Source organism: Oryzias latipes, chromosome 9 (genome assembly GCF_053564925.1).
Source record: "Oryzias latipes strain Hd-rR chromosome 9, Olatipes_Hd-rR_3.1".
Taxonomy (NCBI): domain Eukaryota; kingdom Metazoa; phylum Chordata; class Actinopteri; order Beloniformes; family Adrianichthyidae; genus Oryzias; species Oryzias latipes.
Window position 1 is genome coordinate 27,627,380 of NC_136245.1, and position 13,247 is coordinate 27,640,626.

Consider the following 13,247-nt stretch of genomic DNA (forward strand, 5'->3'; position numbering starts at 1 on the left):
GTTGAGTTGATGGCAAAGATTTCCGTTTTGGTCTCATCTGACCTCTGCACCAAACTCTCTTAATCATGGAGGTGTTCATTGGCAAACTTCAGGCGGGCCTGCACATGTGCATTCTTAAGCAGTGATAATTTACGAGCATTGCAAGTTCTCAAATCACTGTGGGGTAAAGTCTGAGATCATCAACTAACTTCTTCTGTGTTGTTTTAGGCCTATTCCTCCTTTTCAACACTCTGCACAATGCAGTCCAAAATGTACCGTTCTCCCAGCAACCTCCAGACCCAGACTCGTCCAACAGATTGCCATATGGAAAAGCGTGATTTATCAGTCCAGAGAAGGCGTCCCCACTGCTAGCGTCCTGGCGTGCTTTACACCACTGTATCCGCCGCTTTGCATGCAGCTGCTCGGCCATGGAAACCCATTCCATGAAGCTCTCCGCGTACTGTACTTGGGCTAATCTGAAGGTGACATGAAGCTTGGAGCTCTCTGCCTGTGCAGAAAGTTGGCCACCTGTTTGCACTATGCGCTTCTCATCCACGGAGCCCTCTCCGAAAGTTTACAAGGCCTTCAATTTTATGGCTGAGTTGCTGTTGTTCCCAAACTCTTCCATTTTGTTCTTGTGGAGCTGACAATTGACTGCGGAATATTTAAGGGGTGAGGACATTTCATGACTGGATTTGTTGCACAGGTGCTATCCTGGGACAGTTTCCACACTAGAAATCACTGAACCCCTGAGAGCGGCCCATTCTTTCACAAATAGTTGTAAGAAACAGTCTGCATGCCTGAGTGCTTGATTTATACACCTGTGACCAGACCAAGGGATCAGGACACCTGATTCTGATCATGGGTGAGCGAATTCTTTTGGTGATATTGTGTATTTCTTTGACTTTAGAAGTATTCTGAGAGTACGTAAAATATTCAGTCTGAACGCATTGATAGCAAAAAGGTAGAATCTCCAAATTTAAAGAGTTTTTTTTGCACCAAATTATATGTCCATTGAAAGGAAGTAAGGTTATTAAGGTAATTTTATTTACATGGTTAACATTGAGCAGAACTTGATTACCAGAATCGTTGTAGTGATTATACATTACAAAACAATCAAATTCCTTAGATGAATGTGTGTGGACATCCCGCTCTTGTTGTTGTCAGGGGGCCGAAGAAGCTCCAAGTTGGGGATTATCAGTGATTTATCACTCATATCAACAGGATTTAAGGTTCAGCCTTTGCAAAAGATCCAAGCTCTATCAGTCAAAACATGTAACTGTCAAGTACAAGGCGGTGCCTTGCAGTCAACCTCCAGGTTGAAACAGACTTTAAAAGACAAACCGTCTTTCCTCTCATTGTTGGCACGTAACCCAGCCTTCAGTCATCGCACGCACACAAAGCCCAATCCCTCAAATGAAATGCCATTGCCTTTGATTAACAGACCGTGACATGTTGATACACAGCTGGTAGAGAGGTGCATCAGGAGCAAGACATGTCAAAATATTGGAAGGAAAGAAAGACCACCTAAAGAGGGACATTTGCAATTGTTGTGGATGATTACTCATCTCTGAGATCGCTCAAATTACATTTGGTTCCTTTTCACACAAATTCTCACCATCCTGTAAAATAAGTCTTCTTAGTTTGGGGCTACAGATAAAGAAAAACAGCAGAAGGCGTTTTGGCTGTGATGAGACATTCTGTATTTTCTCTTGTTTTCAATCTACAGGCATAGTTCTACTACATGAGAGCCATTTCGTAATTGTTATGAGCATCTATTTTTAAATTTCAATCTGTGACTTATTTACAGTTTGCTGTTAGCTCTTATCTATTTGAACAGAGGCTCTGAATTGTTTACAATATGTGCAGTCATATGTACATTTCTTTAAGAGGGAACAAAGATGAAATCTACGAGTATTTTTTCCCCTGGATATGTATGCCAGTATCCTAAAAGGGGAGAGTTCAAGCAGAGAGCAAAGAGCAATGTCTCATTTGGCTGAGAGGAAGTTGAGGCGTCGTGTCTGCTGCAGATCCAGGTTTCAGTATTCGTTCTGTCCTCTGCTGGCGACGTGTAGGAGACGCAGCAGCAGCTCTGCAGGCGAGCTTCTGGCAGAGCCATGGGATGGGTCTATAACCTCCGTCTCCACGAGGCAGTCAGAGTCCACCACACAGCCCTCTGAGGAGAAGAAGAAGACGAAGAAGAAGAAGAAGAAAGCAGCGTGAAACAGTTTTTACAGTTTGGTAGCCTTCAGCGGCACGCGTGCCGTTTCACAGAGCGGTACCAGAGTTACAGCAGAGTCCGGAAGCAGCACAGCGTCCTCCCTCTGATCCACAGGGCCTCCCTCCTGTCTGACAGGGGGTGAGAAGGTAGTTCTCCTCCACACACTGAGCTGATTCTGGGGAGCCCAGCAGGCAGCCGAAGCCCTCGCCGCAGCAGATACTGGGGCCGAAGCAGCGGCCCCGTTCCCCAGGGCCACAAGACATGCACTGAAGGAGAAATGGATTTTTGTTTTGTATGCACAAAGTCAACAACTATAAAGATCCTTAATAGCTTTTCTTTTTTTTATATAAATTCAAATCATAAAAATAATAATAGTAATTCTGCTTTAACGGCATTATACACTATTAGCTCTGTTTATATGCCTCAAGGTCCTCTAAAAAAAGATGAATACCAAATTGAAAAAAACTAAAAGATAAATAAACTAGAAGATAAATATTTCCCTCCAGTTTAATAAAAGACAATGCCCAACTTTTAATACATCTTCTCAGAGAAATGTGCCATAATGTTAGACTTTTTTTTCTCTCTCTCAGAAAATCATCTGCCTGCTGGCCTTGGTGCATTGCAATATGAACAATGGATATATTTTATAAACAAGAATGAAAGAAAAAAACTCGTCTTTAAGCTAGAAAACCAGAAAAATGAAGTCATTTTGAAAAATATTAATGTTTTAGCAATCAAGGTTGTATTTCTTCCCCCTGTAAATCCTGAAATATGCTTGTCAATTTAAAGAAACGTCAATTTAAGGTTTTGTTATGTCCTTTTGACAAAAATGATCAAATAAGTATCATTTACAGCATATGACAGGACATTCCACTGATGGAACCAAATGAAAATACAGTTTTGCCACCCTTTCTAACTCCATTAAGTCACTTTTTGTAAAAAAAATAAAAAAAATAAGAAGCTTTTGCTAAATGAAATCAAAATGTGAAAAGAGCCAAAAGCATCTCACCTGTCTGATCCCAGCCTCCGGCAATGCTCGCTTCCCTCCTCGGGGGCAGTTCTGGATGTAACAGGCGGAGGACAGAGCGAGGAATCCCAGGGCGCACAGGCTGAGCAGGGAGGGATGCATCGCTGCAGGCTGTCGGTGTGGACGTCTGACGGACAGCCCGCTCATTCGTCATTTATAAACACATGGACATGCTTTGACAATACAACCAACTCCTGACGTCACGCCACCACTGCTTCAGCTCTCCTCAGAAGGCCACTGGCGCGCGTGCACGGTGTGAGCACAAGAGGTCGCAGCAGGTGTGGCTCTGCATCAGAAGCGCGCAATCTAACAAATCTAAAGAAGAAGCAGCAGCAGCAGCACAAGATGTCTTTTTTGTATTCAGCGCTGCACCACACTAATACCTTTTTAAAAACAAATTTTAGATGACACAATACATCTGAACCAGACATGAACAACTCATCTGAGCTTGAGGACAACTAATTATATTTACTGCAATCAATGAAATGATGAAGAACATTTCATGATGATCATGCATGGTTTTCTCTGCCACTTTGGACCTTTGTCAGCGCAGAAGCTCCAGGGTCACAAAACTATTGATGAGCTTAACATTAGCATTTCCAACAAACATATTTTGTGTTAATTGTTCTGGTTTAGCGTCCTGCCGCATGCTTTGAGTCAGATCTGTCTTGTTAGCTGCTGGGAAGCTAATTAACAAGTAAACAACAAGCAGCTAAAAGGAGCATCAGCAGGTCAAGACGTGAAAGGGTCCTGTAATAGTCATCCTGGCATTCAAACCTGCTTTCATTTAGTAAATTACGCTGTTAGAATGTTACTTTTGAGAGGCTTGCTCTTGCATACCAAACTAGTTCTGTTCATCCATCTTCTAATGGTTTGTCAGCCTATCCCAGCTACACTTCAGGGTGAAGGTGTGGTACACCCTGGACCAGGGGTATTCAACCTGAGACTCTGGAGCCAAAGGTTTACCCCTCTATAGTGAATTAGATTACTTGAGAAATATAGGGCTGAGGTGCACCCAAAATTCTGACCCGACCATCCGAGTGTCGCAGCAGAAATGGAGACTCATCAGACCATACAACTTTTTTCCATCTTCTATTGTCCAGTTTTGGTGAGTCTGTGTGAATTGTAGCCTCAGTTTCCTGTTATCTGACAGGATTGGCCCCTGGTGTGGTCTTCCTCTGCTGTCATCTGCCTCAAGGTTGGACGTGTTGTGCGTTCATAAATGCTCTTCTTCAGACCTCGGTTTTAACCAGTGGTTATTTGAGTTCCTCATTATCAGCTGGAATTAGTCCTCTGGCATCACTGAGGCATTTCCACCCACAGAATTTTTCAGACCATTCTCTGTAAAGTCTAGAGATGGTTGTGCGTTAAAATCCCAGTAGATCAGCAGTTTGTGAAATCCTCAGACCAGCCGCCTGCCACCAACAAAGTGCCATTTTTGTCTTGTGTTGTTTAAAACCTTTCGTAGGAATACATCAGTCGCACTGGGATGATCCTTTGTGACAAACAGCGTCTTTTATTTTGAAAGGAAGTCATACGAGCTTCTGTCAATATATATATATATATATATATATATATATAAATAGATGTTTATTTATATTTTGATAAAATGCTTGTTTCTTTTTTATTTCTGTTTTTAATCAAGCGAAAAGAATTTAAATTCATATTTATCATAAAAGTAACAATGTAATGAATTGAAAGCAGTATCAAATTTTCCTAACGGGGAAATTAGACTTTGCGGCTCCTATTAAGTTATGATCAGTATGAAATTCGCCGAATGGCTCTTTTACTGTTAAAGGTTGTAGACCCCTGCCCTGGATAGTGCACCAGTCCATTGCTGGGCCACACAGATATATTCCCCGCCAATTTAGAGTCACCAACAACATTATGAAACATGGTTTTATAGGAGAGGCCAGAGAAAAGGCAAGGGAGTTCTCGCTGTGAGGGGACAGGGCTAACGTCACATCACCGTGCAGTCCCACACTAGCGAAATTAAAGACGGCAAAACTTTCTTTAGCATCTGATTTACTGTTGTTTAGAGGTGCTATCTTTATCAGCCAGTCTCCATTGGATATGCAGAACCAGTGATTACAGCCTCACTGAGCGGATACAGGATCACGACCTCGGTTAAGCTTAATGCTGTCAGGGAAACCAATACAGAGTTTCTGCTGTGAAGGCCAGTAAGAGGTACATTCTTGTCTCCGCTCTCTTTAAGAGACAATAATGGGAGATGACACAAGCAGTTTGGTTTAAGGTGTAAAACTGTGATTTGCTACATCAATGTGATCCTTAGATAAATTCTAGGACAAACTTTGGCTCTTTGTGGCCCTGAACAGGTATAAAAAAATTAAACAGAGCTGCACTGACAAACTCACAATAGTGCATTTCTTAGAAGATGGTTTTTATAAATAAAGTTGTACAAAATCAAGGACAGAAAAAGCCCTCTGAACGTTCAAGGGATCATGATTTCAATGCTAACTTAAATGTACAGAATGAATCACAGAAGAAGATTGTTCAGGTCTGTTGGATAATGAATGCTGAAGCGCTGAAAGGGAAAAAATGAGGTAGGGGCCAGACAAAAACAGAAAAAACACGACATCGGGAGGTCAGCTGATTCTGACCCCATTTGTTTCCTTAAAATGACGACATCTCTGGCTCAATGCTATTTTCGCTCAAGTTCTATCAGTTTTTCTTCTTCTCTCACAATGCAGAAGTCCCTCAGCCTCCCTTTGTGTATCAACGGTTTCTATAATTCCAGCCTGTGTAAAAAGACTGCAGACTCAAGGCTGCAACCACACTTCCAATGAGTGAGCTAGGAAAGTGAGAGCAGAAGAGAAGAATTTATATGTACCCACGTATTTCAGTATGTTCTACTTGAAAAGGTCGCCGCTTTCAGAGATGTCCTATTTTATTTCTGCTCGCGGACAACAGAAGCAAACACGATTATTTTGTACCACTAAAGTAAATTTAGAGGACTTTGAATTCTTCAAGAGAGTTCTTTTGTCAATTCATAAAAGTATTAACACCTAGAGAATGCTAAGAGTGTGCAAAGCAGTAATCAAATCAAAATATATGGACAGTTTCATGTGGAAAATGTTGTTTATCTCAAAGATAGATGACAGAATTTTAATAGTTTATATGCCAGTTCAAAACAAGACAAAAAAGGACTTTCAATATTTTATTTCTGTCCATCCAAAACACCTTTAATCCACGTTCTTCAGTCATTCATCAATGATGCACGCGTATGATGCGACTGCGGTGAGTACGGCTTAGGCAGGTTGGACACAAAACAAGGGCGGATGTTGAACTTGTTGGTTTTGATTCCTTCTGCAGGCAGGTCCTGCACAGCAAGTGGCTGCAGGTCAGTCTGTAGATGCATGAAGCTGACGTCGAGTAAACAGACACAGAGCAGGAACAAGCAGAGCACACCTTCCCACCTGCTGAGAAATTTTAGAAAGGATGGAAGGATTGGTTTATTAATTAATTTTAAAGATGAAGACCGATCAGTTGTTTTAAGAATCAGCCTTCTTAAAGTTCTGGCTCCTCTGTGCAGCACTGGGAATGCAAATGGCAAAACAGGGTGGCCCAGTTTGACTAGACCTCCAGATGTGTCTGATTATCTGAAACGCCTGCAGTCATAGCAGGAAAATCTGAAATTCATCTAAATCAGACAAAATCTTACTGCAAAGGGGATTTAGGTACTGGTTTTGAAAAGGTTTAAGGTTATAACTAGGTTGAACACAAACATAGCAAGAAGACATTTGGTCAGTTTGATTTATGTAGCATTTATCTACATTCTGGGGGGGGGGGGGGGGGGGGGGGGGCGTTTACCTTCAGCCGTGCTGGGAGAGCGTGGAGCGCGGGTCCGCAGGTCAGGCTCAGAAATCCCCCGTCCTTGTTGGGGTAAATTTGCAGTAAAGGAGGGTCGGCCTTTGAGGGCAGAGAAGAGCGCCTCATCCAAATTATCTGCCAAACGCTGCTCATGAGAGCCACTGCTGGTGTCTGAGACATGGATAGGAAAATTAACAGAGGAAGGTCAACAGAATAAAAGCACAAATATAAGTTTTGGGGCTTTTGAAAGGCAAAGGCCAGCATTTCAAGAAGACTTTGCCATTCAAGTCTTTTTTTTATCTTATATCTGCAGGAAACCCATCTAGTGCTTATATGGTGTAGTGCTGAAGGCCAGAACAGATACTTTTTTTACAGGAAGGAAAAAAAAACAGTATGCAAGCTCAAACTTGCAAATGACAAATCTATCCATTGGAGAGCATTTCCACATATATGAAAAACGACTACAAGAGCCTGATGTTGGTGGCTGACTCCGCCCACAAGAGGAAGACCCTACGACAGGTCTGGAGCCTTCAACACTTAAAGAGCCGTTCAGGTCGATTTTTCCCACAAAGTCTCAATTCACCCTGTAGAAAAGTAAGACACTGATTTGCATTTATGTCATTGTTACTATTGTGAAAAACATAAACTATTGTTTTACTTTTTGGCATAGATAAAAGGTAAACATAGAGAGAAATGAGAAAAAATGAAATGGTTTTTAACTTTTGACAGAAGTTCACATAACTTCCTTTCAAAATAAAAGACACCTTGTGCCACATAGGATCATCTAAATGCAGCAAGATGATGTAATGTCAGCAGTGTTTCTATTTTACATTTGTTGGTGCATCTCAGCCAGAAATGAGTAAATCTAATGAACTAAAGTTAAATCAGAACTATTTTTTGGACCACATGGCACACTTAAAATCCTTAAATTTTGTTCAATAGACGGTGGGCCTTCAGAATGAATTCTGATTGTGCTGACTAAGCTCAAACTGATTTTCTGCGGTACACATCGCCTGAAAATGTGTCAAATTGTTCAGCTTTGGTAACCTACAAAGATGCACTGTGTGATGAATTGTTGGAGAATTATAGGTATCGTAGTCAGGAGCCAGGAAGAGCGTTATGTGCTTCAACTGTTTGTGATTTGTCTAATAAAGTTTGACTTATCTAACGTTTTTCCTTTGCTTGATGCGGTTTAGTCAGAACAAACGTTACATTTTAAAGCTGAAAGTGTTTTATTATTCTTTAACCAGAGAGCCACAAAGGAGGGGTCAAGGAGCCTCAGGTTGCAGAACCCGGCCCTAGAGAGAGTCAAGTTTCATCCTAAATGTGTCATACTCACCAGATGACAAATCCTTTCTCGGGTATTTTGTTAGAGGTTCCCTCTCGTCTGTTGACACTTTGGCGATTTCACCTGGTTCTAGTTTAGTTTTCCTTTTTGAACTGGATTTAAAGTCAGGGTTACATTTGAACCTTTGAGGACTTGATGATGGTTCTGACTTATTACTTTCTCTTTGCCCTGAAGCTAAGCTTGTGTCTCTGTTATCAGGGCTAGATACACTAAAACTAGGAGAACTCTGGGTTTGTCCCCACTTGTCTGTAGTCACAAGTCTCGAGGCGTGCGGATTGTCCTCTGGGTTTTGCCCTCCTAGCATGCCGTCCCTCTTTATTATCCCTTTCTGGAGGAGGTAGCGGTCAATGCGGCTTTTCAGCTGGGGGTTGGGAAGAGGCTGGGAGGTTGGCGTGAATGGGACCCCCGTAAAAGGGTCATTTGGAGGTCGACCCCAACCAGCTTCCCTCTTCTGGTACTCGTCCAGTGTGGTGCTGTCCACCGACATGCCACTGGGCAGCAGCAGAGGCAGCAGCATCGCTTCCTGAGTTATCGGATCGAGGAATTCCTCTGGGATGATGACACTGTCAAAGAGGACAAAACAAAAATGCTTAGTGATGCATAAAAGTACATTCAAGAAAGTGAATATTTGTGACAACTAAATTATCACTTCCATTATCTGACCTCATGAAAAATAAGAGTTAAAATCTGTAAACAACCTTGGAGTGGATTGCTGTGGCGGTGTGGCTTGTCTGACCGGACGTCCGAAAAAAGCCGGTTTTGACAGCTGCCTCTGAGCAGATTCATGGATCCTTTTAATCCTCTCCACTTCTTCTGCAGTGCAGCGGCTCGCAGGCTGACCCCACACAGCCAAAGCCTTCAGCCCCAAGGACGATCCTCCACCACCAAAAGGCACGGTCACTCGAAGCTGTGTCACAGCTCCCAGCGAGGCCAAACCCCGACTCCACAGCTCCACCTGCCGACTGTTCTCAGGCGGCTGAGGAGGAAGGGAGAGGAATGGCACCCGAGGGCGAAAGTTCGAATGGAAGAAACAGACGTGGGTTTCATCTCTAAGCTCACAACGACTGACCAACTTAAACTGCATATCAGAATCAGAGGAGTTGGAGTTTGTGTTGGACTGACTGTTGGACACGTGTCCTTTATGTTGCAACCCATCTGGAGTTTCTTCATCCCACTGATGGGCCTGGAAACTCCACTGAGTACCAATACTTGGCTTTGACTTAGTCCCATCCCTTTGCTGATTCCGTCTGTGTTGTTCTTTCACCTCCTTCTTCTGCTCTTTTTGCCCCAACTGTTTGTGGTCTGTAGGACCACAGTTCTGCAGGTCAGAACTGGTGCTAATCTCTAGTCTTTTGCAGGCCTGTCCCCGGTCCATTCCCCAGGGCCACAGCTCAACATCCACCCTGCTCAACTCCACCTGGAACCCAAACTTCAAAATCACCTGAGAGGGGAAATAAAGGAAAAGGAGTTGAGACCTGGCTTATACAACACAATTATTTAGACAAAAATTCTGAAAAAAACACAACAGAAATCCAACAAAGTGCCTCAAAGTTTAGTTTTAGGTGGAAAATGGTTAAAGTTCCAGTTTCTTTAAGGGAGAATTCCCAACAATGTACCGGCAGTTGTAAATGACAAGGCAGCTTTCAGCAGTTCCAAAAAACACTGGGCCTTTAAAACGTACTTTATTTCTGACAAAACATGGTTTTAAAAACCAAAAGATCCCTGATCTAATGAGTGGAGGCTGTCCCAATGTTGATAAAATCCTTTAATTGAATTAACGAAGGAACAAAATGAGGAAATAGACACACTGTCATCTAAATATCTCCTTACAGAGCACATCTGTAAATATTTTCTAAAGATCATAGAGAATATTTAAAGTTTTCCTGCAAATAGATCTTCAAAAGTGTTAGAAAAAGACGTCTGGAGTGAAGATAATTCACCACCGTTCTGCTGAAAAACACAAAAGGCTTTGGAAGAAATTCTTTCAGAAATAAATTATTAATCATAATAATTTATAAATTTAGTTGGAGCAGAATAAGAAATACTATTTGAGTTACATCTGTTCTAACAAAACCAATGTATACATTTCTTAATCTGCAAATACAACCTGATTTATTGTAAACATGACATAAGCTAAGGACTCTTTAAATCACTGTAATCACCAGTGTGTAAATGTGTGTGTGACAGGGTGAACGGGTCTGTGACTGTAAAGCGCTGTGGGCCTTGTAGGTAGAAAAGCGCTATGTAAGTATACGCCATTTACCATCAACATTAAAAAACTGTGAATTTTTTTTTTTTAAATCATTGCGTCATCTTGTTACCTGTAATGGGGGGCGTAGGAAGTATTCAAACTTGAAACCCCGCCTCCTGAGAGCAGGGTCAGCTGATACCAGGTTTGTGACTTCATAGCCGTCTGCACATAACTGCAAGTAAAGTGAAAAACAACAACTTTATTTTTGAAAAACAAAAGCAACCACTGAGGTTCAACATTCATTTTGCTTTTGCAATGTCTGGGCAGTAAAAGAAAAATAGACGGAAAAGAGACATTATAGTATACCATGGCACAACTGCATGGAGAGAAAATAAAATAAAGTCTGTTTTATTGAACTCAAAGTACATCTTTAGTTTCTTTGAGAATAAAGACTGGCATTGAACAATGTAAAAAAAATAAAAATAAACAAGGACATCTGTGATGCAGTCTCCCACATAACACTTTCTACACTCCTTTATTTTTCTCTCAATGTTCACAACCTTCCTAACGTGTCATTTTATGTCTGGCTTTCTCTGGACAAAAAAATACACAAAGATGCTGATTATTTCCTTACATAGGAGAAACAGGGTAAAAGTACATGAAAGCCAAGTGAAAGTTGTACAATTGAGGTTGATTTTTATCTCCTACTCTGAGCTGCAGCACTGTGGATGTTGCAACACCCAGTTAATACTATATGACACACTCCAAAAGCAAAAAAAATAAAAATAAAAAAGGGCTTCAAGGAAGTGCAGAAATATGGAAAGGTCTAAAAAAACAAGTCATACCTTGTTGCAGTGAACCGTTGTTTGAAAATGAGGCAAACAGAGATTTACAACCATTTTCATTAAGCCTGCAGAGAAACAAAAAAGATGTCAGTGCTGTACAATTTGAGCATCATGTCTCACATAATGGTCTTATAATTCAAGGCAATCTGACGCATTCACTGAATACAAGCAAACAACTGTCTGGAGGATTATAAAACCATTATATATGGTATTAAATCAGTGGCAAAGCTAAAACCAAAGAATTTAAACTAACAAAATTAATGAAGGACGACAAGAATATGCAGCTTTTACAGTAAATATTTTAAGGATTTGGTGAGTTTTTCTTGTTTGCACCACTGTCTTATCAGCGCTTGGATAAATAAACATTCTAAAAATATTTTTCAACCCTCATCTTTATCTTTCAGCACCTCCATCATGTTTTCTCAGCACAGCAGATTTTCCAGCTTCATCTGACCTTCTACTCTGTGTCTTCCTCACTCAGCTGCATCCAACTTGGAGGATCTTGCCACTACCCTGCACATCTTCTACTCTTGCTGACACTCTTTTGTCACACATGAAACCTTCCTCCACCCAATTCAACCTTCCTGAATACACCTCTTCTTCTCCATCGCTCTGGGCTGTTAACCCTCCACCTTCTTCACCAGTGCCAGTCAGCTGACCTTCAGTCCTCTCTGCAGCAGACAAAATCTCCTCCTACTAGAACTTCTTCTCAAACCTTCTGGTCCACAGAGATTCATGTCTAACCTCATCTGTCCGTCGGTCCATCAACAAGCAGGAAGCTGAGATCCTTGGTGGAGTATCATCTCCTCAGTCACTCCTACAGCACATCTCAACCACACCAGTTGAAGGTTTACGAAAAATATATGTATCTTTATTAGTTTCCGGTTATTTAAAAAATATCGTATGAAAATCACACGACGCTAAGAAAAGAAATACTAGCCCAAAATACCAAGGTGTATTACTATTTTGAAGATTAAGAGATAACAAAAATACTACAAATATTAAACAAGTGGCTTGCTTTGCTACTGAGCTAAATGCTAAAATTAGCTGCTTTAGCGCTGCTGATGCTACAGCTACATGCAAACCATGAGTAGCCTGACTGCATTCACGCTGAGCCACAGTGAAAAATACTCATATTTATAACATTACCTTTGAGAGTTCTAGCAGACAAGACATACGTCACATGGCCACTCAGACAGTCTACTGTTTTGACTGGTTTTTGGCCCCAGTTACTCGGGAAAGGAGGCTAGCTACATACAAACACCCGGTACATCATCTACGGTAACCGAGGAGGGACAAATGTCCTTCATAATTGTCGTTGGGAAAACGCTGCAATGGGAGTGAAAACATTTGTTGTTATTCGCGTATTTTGATTGAGAATTTGTAAATTTGCACACATTGGGTCAAGAGAACTTCAAATCAATTAGTCAGTCAGTCAGTCAGTCAGTCAGTCAGTCAGTCAGTCAGTCAGTCAATCAATCAATTACAGAAAAAGTATGAAACCATCATCATTAGTCTGGATTTGAAAATGCATCCAAGTTTTGTTAGGACTTTAATTTACTTTTTCGTAAATTTTCCTTTTACATACATACTTGTATCAGGCATAGGTATATATGTGTGTTTGTATATTGCATAGGTATTTTTTCTTTGTGTGGTTTTAATTGTATATTATCAATATTTATTTTGCATTTGTATTATTTTAATACTTTTTTTTTCTTTTTTAAGATTTTTGACAGAATAAGTTGTGGTGAAGAAGTGATGCAAATAAGCTTGACTTATAGGGGTAAAACGCCTACACAAATCTA

The 13,247-nt window shown here is 41.1% G+C and overlaps 2 protein-coding genes across 5 annotated transcripts; both read right to left on the reverse strand.

Annotated features, from left to right (window-relative positions):
• Nucleotides 1-1,662: 1,662 nt before the first annotated feature.
• Nucleotides 1,663-3,356, reverse strand: avp (arginine vasopressin). Its single transcript, NM_001278891.1, has 3 exons — nt 3,210-3,356; nt 2,262-2,466; nt 1,663-2,155 (listed from the first exon to the last, which is right to left on the reverse strand). The coding sequence occupies exons 1-3, from the start codon at nt 3,327-3,329 to the stop codon at nt 2,019-2,021; spliced, it is 462 nt and encodes a 153-aa protein (NP_001265820.1). The 5' UTR covers nt 3,330-3,356; the 3' UTR covers nt 1,663-2,018.
• A 3,036-nt stretch (nt 3,357-6,392) lies between these two features.
• Nucleotides 6,393-12,775, reverse strand: ubox5 (U-box domain containing 5). Of its 4 annotated transcripts, none has more exons than XM_011478955.4 (8): nt 12,592-12,729; nt 12,187-12,259; nt 11,443-11,507; nt 10,728-10,829; nt 9,105-9,847; nt 8,398-8,969; nt 7,059-7,229; nt 6,393-6,667 (listed from the first exon to the last, which is right to left on the reverse strand). In XM_011478955.4, exons 3-8 carry the CDS (start codon nt 11,500-11,502, stop codon nt 6,456-6,458), a joined length of 1,860 nt encoding a protein of 619 aa, XP_011477257.1. In that variant the 5' UTR covers nt 11,503-11,507; nt 12,187-12,259; nt 12,592-12,729; the 3' UTR covers nt 6,393-6,455. The 4 variants fall into 4 exon arrangements, with proteins under 4 accessions (XP_011477257.1, XP_078809289.1, XP_011477258.1 ...); XM_078953163.1 differs by having other exon boundaries at nt 6,393-6,664; nt 12,592-12,725; XM_011478956.4 differs by lacking the exon at nt 12,187-12,259 and having other exon boundaries at nt 6,393-6,664; nt 12,592-12,775.
• Nucleotides 12,776-13,247: the final 472 nt, after the last annotated feature.

Bases quoted from the DNA above. Each gene is read 5' to 3' on its own strand.
- avp (NM_001278891.1), bottom strand. From the start codon at position 3,329: ATGCATCCCTCCCTGCTCAGCCTGTGCGCCCTGGGATTCCTCGCTCTG. The intron at 2,467-3,209 runs GTGAGATGCTTT...TTTCTCCTTCAG, and splicing joins CGGAGGCTGGGATCAGACAG to TGCATGTCTTGTGGCCCTGG. The intron at 2,156-2,261 runs GTACCGCTCTGT...TCTTCTCCTCAG, and splicing joins CGGACTCTGCTGTAACTCTG to AGGGCTGTGTGGTGGACTCT.
- ubox5 (XM_011478957.4), bottom strand. From the start codon at position 11,502: ATGAAAATGGTTGTAAATCTCTGTTTGCCTCATTTTCAAACAACGGTT. The intron at 7,230-8,397 runs GTGAGTATGACA...TCCATGTCTCAG, and splicing joins GAGAAAGGATTTGTCATCTG to ACACCAGCAGTGGCTCTCAT. The intron at 6,668-7,058 runs GTAAACGCCCCC...AAAATTTCTCAG, and splicing joins CTCTCCCAGCACGGCTGAAG to CAGGTGGGAAGGTGTGCTCT.